The 19,263-nt window shown below is 38.6% G+C and overlaps 1 protein-coding gene across 1 annotated transcript in view; it reads right to left on the minus strand.

The window, feature by feature from the left end:
* The window catches only part of LOC106055774 (uncharacterized protein DDB_G0271670-like), a 59,122-nt gene that overhangs the window by 34,518 nt on the left and 5,341 nt on the right, over positions 1 to 19,263 (minus strand). Inside the window, exon 2 of the mRNA XM_013212216.2 lies at positions 8,085 to 8,393. Coding sequence (XP_013067670.2) covers positions 8,085 to 8,196 — 112 coding nt within the window. The 5' untranslated portion in view covers positions 8,197 to 8,393. The remainder of the gene's footprint in view (positions 1 to 8,084; positions 8,394 to 19,263) is intronic.

A 19,263-nucleotide genomic window follows, 5' to 3' on the forward strand; every position in this document is an offset into this window, starting at 1 on the left:
CTCGAGCTTATTGAACTGGGTGACCTAGTTGACGTTTGAAATGGAGGAACAGGTCTGGCTGTTCTTTTTTTGTTTTTCTCGCATGATCTGCCAGGAAAGTGCGTGACGTGTTATAAAAACAGGGGCGTCTGTGGGGTAAAGAAAACGGAGGGCTCAGCGCTTACCCACAAAAATGGATAATTTAAAAAAAAAAATATATATTTTTTGAAAGACAAATTAAGAAAACAGAATGTAAAATTCTACTTTAAGAGTGAAGTTACCATTTCGTAATGGACACGCTGAATGGAATTTTCATAGTGTGTGTGTTTCTACATCTACGCAGGTCAGGATGCAACTATTACCTAAGAACAACAAAAATCCACTGCTGACAGTGTTACAAGATTTGGTAGACAAACTAATCTGTAACTCAAACGACGTGCTCCAACGACAGATATGACCATCATGTTGCCCGTGGCAGAACTGCACATCAGTAGTCTTAATAAGACAGACCAATCAATGACCCAACACGCTCACACGTACAAGAGCGGCAAGCAATGTGTTGCAAACGTCTTACATCTGATAGATGTATCATCAACTCCTTGACATCATGACAGAAGCGTGTGGAGTTATTTCATGTCTAGCCCACCTTTTATCGTACCGTCATGTACTACTAAGTGGGCAGCTATTCACTATTGTGTAGGTCAAACATAAAATAAACTCTTTCTACATACCGTACCGAAAACTTGCATTTAGAAAACAACACTCCTCTTTAGTAAGTAAATTTCCCCTTTCAGACCTAGTTATCTTCGGGCAGATGATGTAAAGGTCATTTGTCTCTATGGCCTATGGTTAACGACGGTGTCATGTGGCCAGCACAACGACCATCCGCCATTACTTTTCCCCAACTAATGACGGGTACCCATCAGAGATGGGTGGACTCAGAGGCGCCCTGGAAATCCCGAAAGTAAAAATTTAAGTCTTCCTCAGGATTCGAACCCGGGACCCCCGGTTCGAAGCCAAGCGTCCCCTACGTTCTCTTTTAACAAGATAAATGTATACTTTCTAGAGGGAACTCGGAATAAAAGTTTATCTGCCAATAACGAAAGATATAAAACGTTAGTTGACAATTAGGTTTTGAGTTCGAAACTCGTCTTCACCCTTTAAAGCTCCAAAGAAGTAGAAGGGCGTGATAGATTTAAACTTTAAAACTATAAGTTACTCTCATTGGAACAAAACACTCCAGGACAGAAGACTAAAAAGTAACATATCAATAATACATAAAACGCTGTGACATATTACAAATATGTCCTACGAAACACAACATAATAAAATATACAGAGAGAAATAAAGATTTTATTTCTTATTCGATATGTTAGGACAAAATTCACACAATTTGGCCTAATCTTTCTTTCTTTGCGCTATTAGAAGACCTACAAGAAATGGATTGCTCTTAATGTAACTGTTCTTATTATTACGGAATGTCTTCAATGTATAAGATAAGATTATTTAAACATGATCCATTGAAAAATGTATGTATAACTTTTGCAATTTCCAGCTAATACTCTGCCAAGGCGTCTTTTTTTTTTTTTTTTACCAGACGTCAATTATAGCGGGAAATATCACGCACCAAAACTATCCGACAAATGTGTCCTAAGACTGTCACACAAAGTTCCTGCTCCAAGAGACCGTCTTAGACCAAACATTGACTTACTGTAATCGTGCCTAACCCCAACCAGAGTTACATCAAAGGTAGATCCACTTAAAGACCAAACAGACCATTTTTTAACCCTACACCGACCTACGTTTTAATTCAGCGCTTCTCAACGTGGGGAACATACGAGCCACTTAGAGGACCAGTTTGGGACTTAGTGGACCAGTTTGGGACTTAGAGTACCAGTTTGGGACTTAGAGGACCAGTTTGGGAACAGGTACTAGAAAGAAATCTAACGGTAACCAATGGCGCAACAGGTTAAAAGTAAAAAAAAAAAAATTTTTAATGTGTACATTAATTTTTATTAAATTAAAGGGTTTGTATATAAGATGGAGAGAGATTCATGCCTCTGTTAACTTATATTTTTTTCGCTTTGGTAAATTAATTTGCCCTTTATAACCATTTATCGCATCTGCATTTTTAACTAGAAATCCCTATATTGGAGATTTTTTCATCTATAGACAACTTGCTTTTTTTTTTTTGGTGCACCCGTTGTATTTGTATTTTAAAATGTTTGAGACAAATTTTGATCACTGCAGAATCTTTTAAAAATCACCATTTTTAACCCAAACTATCACTATAGAAGTATTAATGACAGTGACGCAACTTCAACTTTGAACCCTCAGTGGTGAGTGGAGCATAGAGTTGAAACAATACAACGTTATTGGACTCTGTGTCTGGCCAATATCCCTCAGTTTAGTTGTAAGTCAGGTAATACAGCAGAGATCAACAGCTAAAGTACTAATTACTCTTGATTTAATTATTTGGCTACACTGACATTTAAAAAAAAAATTCCTCTCAATGTTTCTCTTTATTTTCTTGCGTTCCCTTTTTTTCCCCATCAGGTTTCCTTAAAGTGTCCCAGACAAACTCGCTTTCTTTACTTGTTCTAAGTTACTGTATACTCTTACTTCAAGATCGTCAACCGGATGTTAAAAATGAGAACATACATAGAGCAGATTATTGTGATTAACATAGAGCCTACATATAAGATGGTGTCTGCAGTCAAGTAGGCCTACCAAGATGGTGTCTGCAGTCAAGTAGGCCTACCAAGATGGTGTCTGCAGTCAAGTAGGCCTACCAAGATGGTGTCTGCAGTCAAGTAGGCCTACCAAGATGGTGTCTGCAGTCAAGTAGGCCTACCAAGATGGTGTCTGCAGTCAAGTAGGCCTACCAAGATGGTGTCTGCAGTCAAGTAGGCCTACCAAGATGGTGTCTGCAGTCAAGTAGGCCTACCAAGATGGTGTCTGCAGTCAAGTAGGCCTACCAAGATGGTGTCTGCAGTCAAGTAGGCCTACCAAGATGGTGTCTGCAGTCAAGTAGGCCTACCAAGATGGTGTCTGCAGTCAAGTAGGCCTACCAAGATGGTGTCTGCAGTCAAGTAGGCCTACCAAGATGGTGTCTGCAGTCAAGTAGGCCTACCAAGATGGTGTCTGCAGTCAAGTAGGCCTACCAAGATGGTGTCTGCAGTCAAGTAGGCCTACCAAGATGGTGTCTGCAGTCAAGTAGGCCTACCAAGATGGTGTCTGCAGTCAAGTAGGCCTACCAAGATGGTGTCTGCAGTCAAGTAGGCCTACCAAGATGGTGTCTGCAGTCAAGTAGGCCTACCAAGATGGTGTCTGCAGTCAAGTAGGCCTACCAAGATGGTGTCTGCAGTCAAGTAGGCCTACCAAGATGGTGTCTGCAGTCAAGTAGGCCTACCAAGATGGTGTCTGCAGTCAAGTAGGCCTACCAAGATGGTGTCTGCAGTCAAGTAGGCCTACCAAGATGGTGTCTGCAGTCAAGTAGGCCTACCAAGATGGTGTCTGCAGTCAAGTAGGCCTACCAAGATGGTGTCTGCAGTCAAGTAGGCCTACCAAGATGGTGTCTGCAGTCAAGTAGGCCTACCAAGATGGTGTCTGCAGTCAAGTAGGCCTACCAAGATGGTGTCTGCAGTCAAGTAGGCCTACCAAGATGGTGTCTGCAGTCAAGTAGGCCTACCAAGATGGTGTCTGCAGTCAAGTAGGCCTACCAAGATGGTGTCTGCAGTCAAGTAGGCCTACCAAGATGGTGTCTGCAGTCAAGTAGGCCTACCAAGATGGTGTCTGCAGTCAAGTAGGCCTACCAAGATGGTGTCTGCAGTCAAGTAGGCCTACCAAGATGGTGTCTGCAGTCAAGTAGGCCTACCAAGATGGTGTCTGCAGTCAAGTAGGCCTACCAAGATGGTGTCTGCAGTCAAGTAGGCCTACCAAGATGGTGTCTGCAGTCAAGTAGGCCTACCAAGATGGTGTCTGCAGTCAAGTAGGCCTACCAAGATGGTGTCTGCAGTCAAGTAGGCCTACCAAGATGGTGTCTGCAGTCAAGTAGGCCTACCAAGATGGTGTCTGCAGTCAAGTAGGCCTACCAAGATGGTGTCTGCAGTCAAGTAGGCCTACCAAGATGATCTGCACGGGTACACGGGATTTGTAGCCGTAATATAATAATCATTTAATTTATAGAGTGCTGTTAACAAACATAATGTAGGCTCAAGGCGCTGTGATAACATTACAAACATAAGCACGAATATAAGGGTAATATATGTATATCATAGGTATTATAGAACCTTAAATCTCTAGTAGTATCAAAGGTTGATGTGTTTCCACAAACACATTTAACGTATACGATTTTTAGACAAATGTAAAGCTACGCCGATGTACGGTCACTTAGATTAGCACCTTAGACGAATCACACAATCATTAGTCAAATTCATTAAAAGATTGTACGAAGATGCAAGAGAGTCAACTCTGTAGGATTAATATATAGTTAGTGTTAGACTTGGGAGACACAGCCTTAGTCAGTGTGATGTAGGCTTAGTAGGCCATACACAATTACAACGAACGTGTGCTTTAGAATTAGAGATCAAGATCTAGGCATTTCTACGGCATTGGACACGGACTAAAACAAGGAACAGGGGCCTCTATGACGTATGTGGGGCTTGCGGAGGATGGGAGTTGTGAGCCTAAGGGGAATATGTCATCATATGCTATAGATCAAGTCCACTATATAGATATAGACATGGTCCACTGGGCAAGGGCCACAAACACACAGAATCACTGCTACTCCATGAAATCACGAATGAAGCCTGACATATTAGAACAGGGGATTTAGGTTCAGAGCAACACGCTAGATATCGATCTATAAATCTTTTAAACATCTAGTCCTTGAGATTTACATTGTAAGCCCACAGAAACAAAACAGAAGTGAACGAGTTTTGCGTTTTTGATTTTGCTGATCTAGTCTAGAGATGGGAAACGAACCGAACCCGAACCGAACGAACCGAACTCGAACCTCACTTATGACCGAACCGAACCGAACCCGAACTTTGAAACTGCTTGGTACGAACCGAACCGAACGAACCCTCCTTTTCTTAACCGAACTAATTTTGCAATTTTTGCATCCCTTTTTTATATTTTGTGTTTAAAAAAATAATTACTTAAATATTTTATTTAAATTCTAATGATTCCATTATACTTTGAAAACTTGGGAGGGGGTGGTGGTATTTTGAAAAAAAAAAAAGCGGCGCGCTTTGATTCCCATGGGTTTTTCCGTACGTGCCGACTCTCCCCCTAACCTTAAATTTTCGCGGGCTGTTTGCAATATTGGTTTTGAGTCGAATAGGCGCCCTCTAATTAGATCTAGATCTATATTCAAGATCCTAGTAAGTAGAAAGTCAACATTAAAATATTGTCACTTTTATTTGAGATGACTGTTAGTTGAGAGTAGAATATTTTTTGCCGATTAGAGAGTGTAGATATCTACAATAAGTTCATTTGTGTTCTAGTTTAAAATAAATTTTAATTATCTTCTATTAAATGATTTATTTTTTACAAAATTGTGAAGTATTCTATATTGGAATATTATCAGTGGCGTAGCAAGGGTGGGGGAGGAGGGGGAGAAATGTAAAATCCCCCCGAGCCCCCACTTGAGAGGGCCCCAAATTAGTGTTTTTTTACAATAAATATTCAATATTACACAAAATGCAGGGGCCCCCAAAGAGGTCCAGCCCCTCCCGGGCCCCCAAATAATGAAAAATTCCTATCTACGCCCCTGAATATTTTTACTATTATTCTGTTTTGCATTATTGATCATCAGTATTTTTAATGCAGCGTTTCTCAAACTTTGGGTCCTCTCCCGTGGGTGGGGATGGTTAGTACCTTGAATTGGGGGATGGGGAGACGCAACTTCTTGACAAAAAGGGGTGTCATATAGTGTGTGTGTGTGTTTTCTGGTGGCGGTAAGAAGAGGTTAAGCTTCTTCTTCTTCTTCTTCTTCATCGTTCTCATTGTTTTGTTGGAGTGTTCATATGACTAGACCAATACATGAGATGAACTGTGCAGTGGTTTCCAAATCAGGGAGCTCTCCATATAGTTTTCTTTCTATTGGGGTGATTTGGGGCCAATGGTTAAGGTTAAGCGATTGATTGGTGTTTATGCATTAAAGATGTTGAAATTAGCGTAATGCAAATGTGAAACGGCAAACAATCTTGAGACATGAAAGAGTAAAGACGTTGTTTTGTGGTGACCTAGATTTTGTTTAAATATCAGTATATTTCATTAATATTACATCTCTATCTCAAATTAAATATGTGAATATTGTAATAACAGTTAGTGAGTTAGGCTATATTGAGTTGTTCACATAAGAACTTTATTTTAAAGTTTATTAAGTTTATATATTATTATAAGGCTTGTCTTCGAGTCCGAAGATTAGTGAGGAATGCAGTTTTTCCCATGGCTGCGCTTGACCAGCTGTGACCTACATATTTTGCCACATCCAGGGCAAGCATAACCACTGTTCGCAGGTGGTCGATTTAGTTTTTCTTTTCGCGTCTGCGTTTGTCCTCGGCAGCGGATTTTCTTTAGGTCTCAAAAGTGTATCCCGCGGCCTTCGGGAGTGAACTCCAACTGACTCGTTCTAAGGCCGCATGCAACCAGGTGCTCTCTTCTATGTCAGATAAGCAAAGTTGACGCCTAAGCTGGTCTTTGAAGCGTTTTCGTGGGGCGCCTCTGTAACGTCGACCACCTTTTAGCTCACCAAAACAAAAAGACTGCCTTTGACATACGTTCGTCTCCCATACGGGATACGTGCCCTGCCAGCATAACTGTCGGACCATAAGAAGTCCATCTATACTATCCTTACCGGTAAAAATATAAAACGCCTATATTGGTTCAATTGTACTAGCTGTTTGTAAGCGACAAACCAACGACCAACTAAAAAAGAGAGGGGGCATCGAAAAAAAAAAGTTTTATTTTTAGTGTAACGTATCTGAATATTAGTTTAATTACATGTTTAAAAATTAAAATATATTAAGTGGAGATGTCATTTTATCTTCTAATAAGACCTTGTCAACTGAAGACTGCTTTTTGCGAGGCGCTTATGCACAATATGAGTCAAAACGTTATGAAGAAAACATTTTAAAACATCTCCGCTAGTGTGATTCTTCTGCATTATTTTTGTCTCAGAATAGTCGAATTTCTTCCGTATATTGCAATTTATAATAGTGACGACTTATGTGTGAAAAAAAAATCCTCGATAGAGACGTCTTTACACAAAGAATATTTCTTTAAAAAGATCACGCCCATTATAGAAGTACGTGCGCAATATGTAGGCCTACCTAGAATGTCCCTTGCATAATTCTATTGGCCAGGTTTATTATTATTTTTATTATGATGAATAGTGTGTTCTGAAAGAAAGCACATCGATATTAGCCTTTTTAAAAAATTCGCTTAGCGCCGAGTCACGCCCTGAATTAAACCACTTGCCGACTTGAGCGAAAACCTGCCGCATCTTCATTTCTATCTCCATTAAGAAATTTTTACAACGCTTTAAATGTATTTAGGCAACATTATTGTATTGCCCATAGGCCTATTATATATTGCAAAGTATTTGTTTCATGTAAAAATTCAAATAAAAAAGTTTAACTAATAAATTGCATTAAACCTTTTAACTTAATTTTGCTATTACATAATTTCATAGCATCGAACCGAGCCGAACCCGAACTTTAGACCTGACCGAACCGAACCGAACCCGAACTATACTCGTCATCGAACCGAACCGAACTCGAACTTAAATCTGACCGAACCGAACCGAACCCGAACTTTAAAAGTTGGGTTCGATTCCCATCTCTAATCTAGTCTAGATTAGACCCTGGATCTAGATTCTAGAAAGAAGAAAGTCTAGATCTAGAGTCTAGATCTAGTTCCTTTGAATTGGAATGTAGAGTTCTATTTAGATTAGAGATATCAACATTTTAGATGTAGATCTAGACTACAGAGTATAAATGTAGATCTAGGTATAAAACAGTATATCTATCTAGATCTAGACTCTAGGACTAGGCTAGATCTAGACTCTGTTATAAATGAATGGTTTGTTTACTTACCGAAAACGTCGCCAGCTAAAATACAAAGAATCCCTATGGTCCATAACTGCGAAGAAATAAATATCCTCATTAATCCAAGTGAGTTGCTTGGTATCTGAGCAGCTAGCAACATCTCTGAATACAATGAAACAACACACTGGCCGTGCTGTTGAAGTAAAGTTTGAGGCAGTAGGTTGGGGCCCGCATAACTGGTCACATATGGTTTCACACAACTTGAACGTTGGGTTAGCAGTGCTCGTCTGGCGAAGGTAGAAGATCAGTTACATCCCCTTGACAGTAGTCATCCATTCGTATCGACGTTTTGATAGGCTGTGGCGAAAACAAAATTGAAAGGCTCATTTTAAATTGCAAATTGAGCTAGACCTGTACATCATTTTGTGCAGTTGTTAACCGTGTAGTTGTTGACACTGACAGGAAGTGATGGTGCAAGAAAACAAGTGAAGCAGAACCATGATTTGCATATTTGGTAGTAGCTTCTGCGATTGCCTATTGTTTTGGGATGTTTTCATAATTGTAAACATGGACGTGTTTTGTTGATATATTTAGAAAAAAAAAAAGGGTGGGGGGAAGTTGAGATGGAGGTGATGTGTTCAATCATAGCAACTACGCCCTAGAATTTCATACTTTTTTAACACTAACAAATGTGTTATGGTTGAGAATATTCTTTAACTTACAACAAAAAATATAACCGCTTCAAGATTGTGTAAGAAAAAAAAGTTAATCCACCTTTCCTTTTTTATGTAAAAATGTGCACGCGTTTATATAGCTTGATTGTCTTGTTCTATAAATTCACCCCCCTACTGGCTAACATCACTCATTACATTCTAATCCTCTTATATCACCTTTCACTCATTTTTTTTCTAACTCTAAAGTTGGCCTAAAGTAAATGTTCTAATGACACTCCTGAATGTAGGTGTGCATTTGATTTCTCTTCATGCCCTAATTATGCAACGTGAGACCGACGACGACGAGGCGTAATTGCTTAGGTGCGGTGGATAGTCGAAGAGAAGAGATTCTGTAGGTTCTGGATTTGAATCACAATAGCTATAACAACAATACGACAGCAACAACAACAACAACAAAACAACTCCAACAATATCAGCAACATTAACAATAGCAACAACAACAAAATAACTCCAACATCAGCAACACCACCACCAAAAACAATAACGACAACAATAATAACAGAATCAACCACAAAACTAAACCAACAACAATAAAAAACAGAAACAGCAAAAACAGTAGCAACAACCACAAAAAAGAAACATTAACTGACGCAACAACAAAAACAACATCAGCAATATCACTAACAACAATAATAGTAACAACAAAAAAAAAACAACAACAGCTAAAACAATAATAACAGCAGCAAAAACAACAGCAGCAGTGACAATAACAAACGCAACAACATCAGAAGCAGCAACAACAATACAACAACAGTGGCAGCAACAAACAAAAACTATCCACAACTGCACTATTTGCCAATAAGTTGATCAAGTTATAACGTTACCAAATAGCAAGTCTTCCCAATCACCACCACCCCCCAGCCCCCACCCCAGACACACATGTACTCTTCCTCCATCCCAAAACGAAACTTTTAAAAATTCAGTTCTACAAAATGTTCACATCTTCCACGACAGACAACTTCATCTTGTTATGTAAATCTGATGTGATCTATGACATCTCTGGATGTGTGTGAAATTAAAAAAATTCAGTTCTACAAAATGTTCACATCTTCCACGACAGACAACTTCATCTTGTTATGTAAATCTGATGTGATCTATGACATCTCTGGATGTGTGTGAAATTAAAAAAGGCCAGTCAATCAACAAAAACAAGACAATCCTGCTGCCAGGCCGTTGAGCGCAGGCGACATCTCTAGCGTCACTCGCCAGACGTACACCCCAACCTCTAGGTCAACACCCAGCCATCGCTTCACTGCACCCCCTCCGTTTGGCCAGGGAGTGTTAAATCTGTGCTCGTCTGCCAGCTGGTCGTGTCATGATGTCACCACGGTTATGTCAGTGGATCGCTCCCATTTAGATCATATCATGACACGACAATAAATCTACAGACACAACATGAACAATGGAGAGGCGTGAGAATGTGGAGATTTAGACATATTTTTAAGCTAGACGAATTTTTCAATAATTAAGCTTAATAAAGCCTTGAAAAAAAAAAAACATTCTTAACAACTAGCTTAAAAACTAGAACTATAGCATTTCTCAAGTAGAAGGCTCAATATTTTTACAAGTTAAAGTTGCTTGCGGGAGAGGGGGGGGGGCGTTTTGCCTTACCTTGCTTAGCACCCCTTTAACTTATCTACCCCCCCACACACACACACACACTCAAAATATAACAAAAATATATTTCTATCTCAACTATCCAAGTATGGATGTAAAGTTTTAACAAAGGAGGAGGGAGGAGCAGGTCAATAAATTTTCCATCGAACCACGTGAAGTGCAATTTAAAATCGGATGAATCCAGAGTATAGCGATTAGCGTACGAGTTTTAGCAATTAGGATTAGCGGGGTAGACAACCATGCCGCGAAGGGGTTTCATTACGCTAGGGCCCATGCCCCCCCCCCCCCAAAAAAAACCTTGACATTTGTTCTCTCCCTTGAGTGAGAAACAGTTGCAAAGATAAAACAACACAAAACGTGATAGTCACTACCAAACTTCCGATAATTGTTTATTAGTTTAAAGAGGAACTACACGTACTGAATGCCATGACACGCTCGCTATGTGCATTACTGTTTGATGAATTTAGTGCAATGACGCTAATATTTGTAATGCGTTGTCATGACAACTGAATTTCTTTTGTAAACATACTGTTACACAGGGGCGGACTGGCTACATGGGCACTCGGGGAAACGCCCGTGGGCCGGGAACCCAAATGGGCCGGTAGGGCTACCGAAAAGGTCACTATGACTAGTATGACATTGTTTTTTAAAAAGTTTATAACATTCTCTTTTCTCATTTAAGCGTCGTGTTTTAAAAAAATCTTTTACAGACTCAACAGTGCAATTCTAATTTAATCTTAGCTCATCCGTAGACAGTGCTACTTGTAGTCTTTGTCCTTTGAGGGTCTTCAAACTTAGTGATTAAACAAGCAATGCAAGGTCTACATTTCTTATGAAGATCTAGACTTCTTTGTATGCGTGTGTACAGTTATCGATAGATTGTCAAAGGATTTTCAGGACAGGTAGACCTAGAATCGGATGTCCATCATTTTATATACAATTTATGAGCTGGGTAGAAAAGCCAGGGCCTATTTTGACACCCATTTCCGCCCCTGTACATACGAGATGATTACATATTGTCACACTCGATATCACTGGCGGATCCAGAACTTTTGAGTGGGGGGGGGGCGATTTTTTTCCAAACCCTAACCCTAATGCCCAGTAAACCCTAACCCTATGCATAAACGTGCGTATATATATATATATATATATATATATATATATATATATATATATATATATATAAATATATAAATATGAGAATTTTTCAAAAGTAGCATTTCTCAACCTTTGGTGAAAAACAAAACAACTGGAGCAGCGCTACAAGGTTTTCAAGTGGGGTTCGGGGCGAAGCCCCGACGTCAAAAGCGTTTTCTTGTTTTTTTCCCTGCAGAAAAGTATTCTCCTGACATTTACAGCTCATTGTTCATTAATGGAGTTCGGGGCGAAGCCCCGACGCCAAAAGTGTTTTCTTGCATTATTCATTGCAGTAACGCATTCTCCTGACATCTACAACTCATTAGTCATCAATGGAGTTCGGGGCGAAGCCCCGACGTCAAAAGCGTTTTCTTGTTTTTTTCCCTGCAGAAAAATATTCTCCTGACATTTACAGCTCATTGTTCATCAATGGAGTTCGGGGCGAAGCCCCGACGCCTAAAGTGTTTTCTTGCATTATTCATTGCAGTAACGCATTCTCCTGAAATATACAACTCATTAGTCATCAATGGAGTTCGGGGCGAAGCCCCGCCGCCAAAAGCGTTCTCTTGCATTCTTCACTGTAGAAACGCATTCTCCTGACATCTACAACTCATTAGTCATCAATGGAGTTCGGGGCGAAGCCCCGCCGCCAAAAGCGTTTTCTTGCATTCTTCACTGTAGAAACGCATTCTCCTGACATCTACAGCTAATTATTCATCAATGGAGTTCGGGGCGGAGCCCCGCCGCCAAAAGAGTTTTCTAGCATACTTCACAGAAGAAACGTATTCACCTGACCTAAAACTCATTATTCATACAATTAAAAAAGGACCTTTTGAATAATGTTGTACTTGAAAAATATTCTAATATGAATTTATAGGCCCTTAATACATTGCAAAAAATCCGATTTGTTCCTTGAAAAGATAAGATACCCCACATATTTAGATTTTGGCTTTGAGGATCTCCGCCGAAAAAAAATTATTCGATAAATAATATTCAATAAAATCAAAGTATAAATTGTGAGTTATAGTCCCAAATTTATTTAACTAGAAAAATATCAGATTGAGTAAAGGTTAGAAAAAGGCAACTATGAAAAATTGATTTGGGTTTAGAACTCATCTCAATCGTGACTCTTATACTGAAAAATTTCGTTTGAATTCTAATTTTTTGAATGCAAAGTCTTTCTTAAAATAATTATGATAAATTCATGTGAAATTACATAAACTCTGTCTGGAAATGGGAGGGGCGGTAGAGTGAAAACGATTAATCCTCGCTCCTTTAATAATTTCTGCTAAAGATTGCATTTGGCATTAAAGAATAGGGGTGGGGCGACTCGATATAAGAATTTAATTTATAGTATATATAAATTATATTAGTGACAGATGTTTTTGTTTTATAATTTCTTAACTGTAATACAAAAAGAAAAAGTATTGGTTTGTCCGATGGGGGAATGGCGATTGCATGAATCGCCCCTCCCACCTGGTACAACCCTTTTTCATTTAAATTTACTAATGATACAATTTGAGATTAGAATGTGGTACGACATAATATCTAATGGGTTCACATATCAATACGTAGTTTATATTATATAGATATTCAACTAATTTTGTTCACAAACTATGATTCTCCATAAAAATAGGACCGCCCCCCCCCCACTCAGAGGGCTAGAGTGGGGAGGGCAGTACATGCAATCCCCCCCCCCCCCAACATCACCGAAACGGCCAAGAAACCAGAAGGCGAGCGACATAATATAAATCTATATATTAATTCAACTAATTTTGTTCACAAACTATGATTTCTCCATTAAAGTAGGACCGCCCCCCCCTCAAAAGGTTTAGGTGGGAAGGGCAGTAGAGATAAATTGGCAAACAGGGAACGACATAATACAAAGATCGGTTAAAATATCAATAACAAGTTTTTATCACATAAATATTTAATTGATTCTGTTAGCAAGCTGTGATTTCTACAAAGAAATTGGACCGCCCCCCCCACTCGAAAGTTTATGGGGGGGGGCGGAATTGATACCATCGCCTCCTCCCGACCCCACCAAATCGGCCAACATACTAGAAGGGGGGGGGGCGAAATAATCTAAAAATAGGTTGAAATATAAATAATTAGTATATATTATTAACATACGTAATGAATTCGTATACAAATTGTGTGAATTCTATAATAAAATTAGTCCGCCCCCCCCCCCTTCGGGGGGGGGGGGGTCGGCCGAGTGGGGGGGCGATCGCCCCTACCGCCCCCCCTCTGGATCCGCCAGTGCTCGATATTCAAGTTTGTAAAAAAAAAAAAAGGGGGGGGGGTCACCATAATAATTTTGAATCCTGGTCCACTCGGGACCAATTGTTATAGGCCTCAACACTGACCTGTGACCTCATGACCTGTGACTAGCAACGAGCTATTGGTCTAAGCCGCCCATAGGTTGTGACGTAGCAGGTCAGTGTGCGGGTCTTCTATGACAGTCATTTGCGCAAAAACGTTTTTGTCTAAATGCTATTTCCGTGTAGTTTCTATGTGTATATTAAATGTTACATTCTAATCTTTATATATCCAGGTCCAACCTGACACACACACACACACGTTAAATGGCTCGTCTGAAAGGAACAATATTTGGTCATTATCGATCTTTGGTCTCTACAAGTAGTATGCCTACTACAAGTCACTAGCCGAGAGTACATAAATGTGACATGTGGGCATGTCTAAAAATAGACAAAGACACACGTGTCAATGCGATTTTACGCGTTGTAAACTAGCCTGCGGTAATGCCCACGAGACAAACAAATATATCTAGATTTTTAAGGCTGAAAAAAAAAGGTTTATTTAAAAAAAAAAAAAACGAATGGTGTGTTCAGTTTTAATGTGCCTGAAAAAGAGTTTAATGTAGTGACTAGAGGCAATGTGCTTTTATAAAATGTGTTTCTTTTTGTATCTAGCCGCCGGGACCAAACCTATAAATACTACAGTAATTTTACTGTAGGCCTACTGTGGCACTGTAAAGAGCTGTATAATATCTTTTATAGAATGATTGACTGCAACTAATGTGTAAAGTTTCAATGATCCACGAATATCTTTATTAAGCGTAATCAAATTAAAGATTAACTCTTTCGTCCCCAATAATGACAGATATTGACATCCCATGTTATGTAAACATTGTTAAGACAACTGTATCATTATTTGATAGAGTTACAAGTAGGCCTACATGTATATTCCAAAAATATATTGCATAAAACGCTACATTATTTAGGACTAGTTGGGGGGGGGGGTGGAGGATTCAGGAGAGGATGAAGTAATAGCATCAATAAGAACATTGATTTCGTCACCTATTTAAAAATACAGCCAATATGCGTTGATACACCAAACAGCTAGAGTAGAGTCACTATTGCGGAACAGTTTGCAGCTACTTTTAGTTTTCTTTTTTTTGCTCCGTAATGGTTAGACCTATGGAAAAACTAAAAGTATCTAGGCATTGCCCATCCATTTTCCGATAAAAATAGACGCATTGTTTAGTTTTTCAATAGATATTTAAATTTTACATTCAATTCGACTGAGATATGGGTAGTCACAATTACGGAACAGGATTTTTTAAAGAAGTCACAATTGCGGAACACGATAAAAATGTCGGAACAAAGCCTATATAAAGCATATATTTTATTAGTCTAATACTTGAACTCCTTATCCTTTACATTAATTTTATTTTATTAAAGCTTAAGACAACACATTGTCACTTTAGGATTCTCTACCTCTTCTTTAATTGTATTTGACGTCACACTACCCTGATTTTCTTTACAAGTTTTTTTTTCCACTATTCTTTTTTGTTAGGCCTATATTAATATTATATATATATGGTATTATGATTTGTCTTCTTTTTGCTGGATGAATGGTAATCATAAATTATATATTATATGTAATATTACTCTCTAAATATTTTTAAATTTATGTATACTAATACAAACTCATATTTAAATTACGATATCTAAATCACTATGTAAATATTAAGCTAAATGCGCAGGTCAAATAAATAACATCTATAGTGTTCCACAATTGTGAATATCTTTAAAAAGGTAAAAACAGGATAAACACCTCCTATTTTTTTTTTAAATTGAATTCCGGGTAGATAGCTATGAAATGAAGTTTTTTCTCATCCATTTATAAACCGAAATATAGGTGTATCATGCAGGTGATGTGTCATTATCATTTTTAAAAAGCCTTAAGCCATGGCCTATGCGGTTCTCCTGGTACGTGAAAAATAATGGACGATTCCACACCTGTCAACTTTAACCTGGAGTCAAAATTAATTTTCTGCTGTGAAAGGAAAACCCTTATATTGGAAATGTAGAGAAATGTAGAGAAATGGACCATGCGCAGTACCGTTACAGTAGTTTAGCAGAAATTTTCAAAATAAAGTAGATTTTAACTAATTTCGACGAGCTGTTCCGCAAACATGCCTGTTCCGCAATAGTGACTCTACATATATAAAAATAAAAATTGTCTTCCTGCTTACAGCGGATATGCTCTGCAAAACATGAAATATAGTTTTAATATGCATGGGAGATAATCAAAGATATAACTTTAATACTTAAAAATAAGATTGTTTCCCCTGTTTATAGTTCCTTCATGACATACACAATGACGTTTCTGAAGCATATCGAAAAGATTTCGTTCAATAAACGAAGAGAAGGCTAATCTACGAAGCTTGCAAAGTAACATCTTTACCTCTAATGATTGGTCAAGCTTCTGTTTTGTATTGTTTATTTTATATATCTAATAAACTTTATCCTATCACTTTCAGCTACAGAAAAAAATTAATTCCATGATGCCGGTAATTATTTTCTCGCTTCAAACTTTCACTTACCAAACTCTAAACCTTTAGTTCTAGATCTAGCTTCAAAGTATAGTCGGTTGTTTTAAAGAAACCAATTATCTAAAATTTCTAGAGATCTTCCTTTTTTATGTATTCCCTGGCAAAATTTCTAACATTAAAAAAAACTTTTTTTTTATGACTGTCAGTGGCCCAAATTGACTCTTGACCTTGACTCAGAGGTCATTGTCGCACAAAGCACAGTGAGAAGAGCCTGAAGAAAATGGAGATCATCATCATGGACACATCTAAATTTGAACAATTAATACAACTACATATTGAAAAGTCGCTTTAACTTGTATAGGCTTTGATTTACTGACATATTTCATCAAATGCTTTTTAAGCTTTGTCATTCAAGTTTACTTTGTCGTATTTATTTATTTATATTTTATGTGTGTGTCCTTCTTTGTGAGGCTGTGTCCTTCTTTGCGAGGCTGAGTCCTCCTTTTGTCTGGTAACCCTAACAATATTATAGTATAACCGTAACCGTGTTTGATAAAAATGGATGGCTGCCTGGTCGTCAGGGGCGGACTGGGTATCAAAATCGGCCCGGGCATTACCATAAAACCGGCCCACAAATGGCATGTCATATATTTTCGGTGTGAGCGGGATATTTACCCCACTCCCCAATATATATATATATATATTAGTGTGTGTATATATGTAATTAATCTTCATTACATTCTGATCTTTCATTCTTTCAAACATTTTTTTCTACCCTAGAATACGCTCTTCCTATGATAAGTGGAAAGACAGTACACACCGCCAAATGGCAGCTAGGGAGTCCGGGGGAGCGCTGCGAACAAAGCCCCGGAACCAAGCATTATTTCCGTTATTTTAAGCTTTAAAAATGCATATTCTGAGGTATCTACAATGCAATTAGCCTGCCACTCTTCCGCTAAAAAATTCAAAAACCAAATCTGCTATTCAATGGAGTACAGCGGCTGGTAGAAAATGGTAAAATGTTTTTTTTGTTTAGTTTTTGTATTGGAGGGGGAAGGGAAACCACAAAAACTAATTTGGCTACTCTCATAAAATTTGGTGACTGTAGTTTGCTTAAGTTGGCTGCACTGGGGCAGTAAGTAAAGTTTCCCTTTCAGACAAAGAGGTCTGAGGCAATTGATGGTTTGAAGACCCTCCCCTCCCGGCTACGCCCATGTGTTATATTATAGGTGTAAACCTAATTCTCTAGAAAATATATACAGTTTGATAACACACCGAAAACTGGATGGATGCATTCGTAGGATTACATAATGTATTCTATTTATACATGTATGTAGTCTGGAAACTGTAAACAATACAATAGTGGCCTAATGAGTTTGAAGCTTTTTGGTATTACTTATAGATTACAGACGTTTCTTCAAAAAATAAGATTGTTACGTCTTACGCATTTCATGTGTCTATCTAGTCATGTATGTTGATCTGTGACTTAAAATATGCTAAATCATTGGTTTTCCTGGCTGACTCAGGCAACGCATTCCATTAAAAGATGAGAGAAAGCAGAACGGTTAGAGACGCACTTACTTAATGTGAAAAGCTCTTGCTTACTCCTAGTATATTCTCAAAAACGCGATTTGTATATGAATATACCATGACCCATTATTTAAAATATAAATCTCCATTTATTAAATATCGGATGTGACAGCGCTATATAAATTATTGTAATTATTGTAATAATTTTCATCATTAATGACTTCATACTAAGTTGCTCGACCGACTAACACACTCTTTAGTGGACGAGGTCATATCTGATATTTGTTCTGCGACAATTACAAGAAAAATACAAAAGCTGAACTTAAACCTATACGCTGCCTTTGTGGACCTCACCAAGGCTTTCGACACGGTCAGTCGCGAGAGTTTGTGGCGGAACAGATCGCTCCGCCTGCTTACAAAAATCAGTGTCTACCAGGCGGTGGTTCTTTCAACCCTTCTGTATGGCACCGAGACATGGACACTATACAGGAAACATCTAAGACTTCTTGAGCGCTTCCACCAAAGATGCTTGCGCTCCATCAAGGACATACGGTGGCAAGACCGCACTACAAACAGCGATGTCCTTGCGAACGCCGGTATGGACAGTATAGAGGGACTTCTTTATCCGACAGTTACGCTGGGTAGGGCACGTATCCCGTATGGGAGACGAACGTATGCCAAAGGTAGTCTTTTTTGGTGCGCTAAAAGGTGGTCGACGTAACAGAGGCGCCCCACGGAAACGCTTCAAAGACCAGCTTAGGCGTCAACTTTCCTTGGCTGACATGCGGCCTCAGAACAAGACAGCTGGAGGTCACTCACGAAGGCCGCGGGATTCACATTTGAGACCAAAAGAAAGTCTGCTGCCGAGGACAAACGCAGACGGCGAAAAGAAAATCTAAATCGACCACCTGCGGACAATGGTTATGTTTGCCCTCGATGTAGCAAAATATGTAGGTGTCTGCTGGGGCTGTGCAGTCACGGGAAATACTGCATTCCTCACTAATCTTCGGACTCGAAAACTAGCTTTATTATTATTACTAAGCATAAGTTTGCCATTAATTATAATAGTATAAAAATTGATTTATATCTAGATTTACTTTTTTAATTAAATACTATTTTTTGTAAGCCACAAGTGTAGTATTTTAAGATCTATGTTAATTAAAAATAATAAAAAAAACTAACTTTTTCTTTTCAAATCGCAGAAAGTAGAGTTTTATACCCATATTGAGCTGTGAATAAGTTGTGTGGCTTGCAAATTCGCGGCTGTGTGTATGTGTTAAAGTTAATTTCTATTAAGTATTGTTAAAGAGTTAATTGTCGCGCCTATTTTTTTTTTCTTTGCTGCGTTATATCAATGTTTTCTAACTTCTCTCATCCCTCTTTTTGGTTAAATTTCATTGGAACC

The sequence above is a fragment of the Biomphalaria glabrata genome, chromosome 15 (assembly GCF_947242115.1).
Source record: "Biomphalaria glabrata chromosome 15, xgBioGlab47.1, whole genome shotgun sequence".
NCBI lineage: Eukaryota > Metazoa > Mollusca > Gastropoda > Planorbidae > Biomphalaria > Biomphalaria glabrata.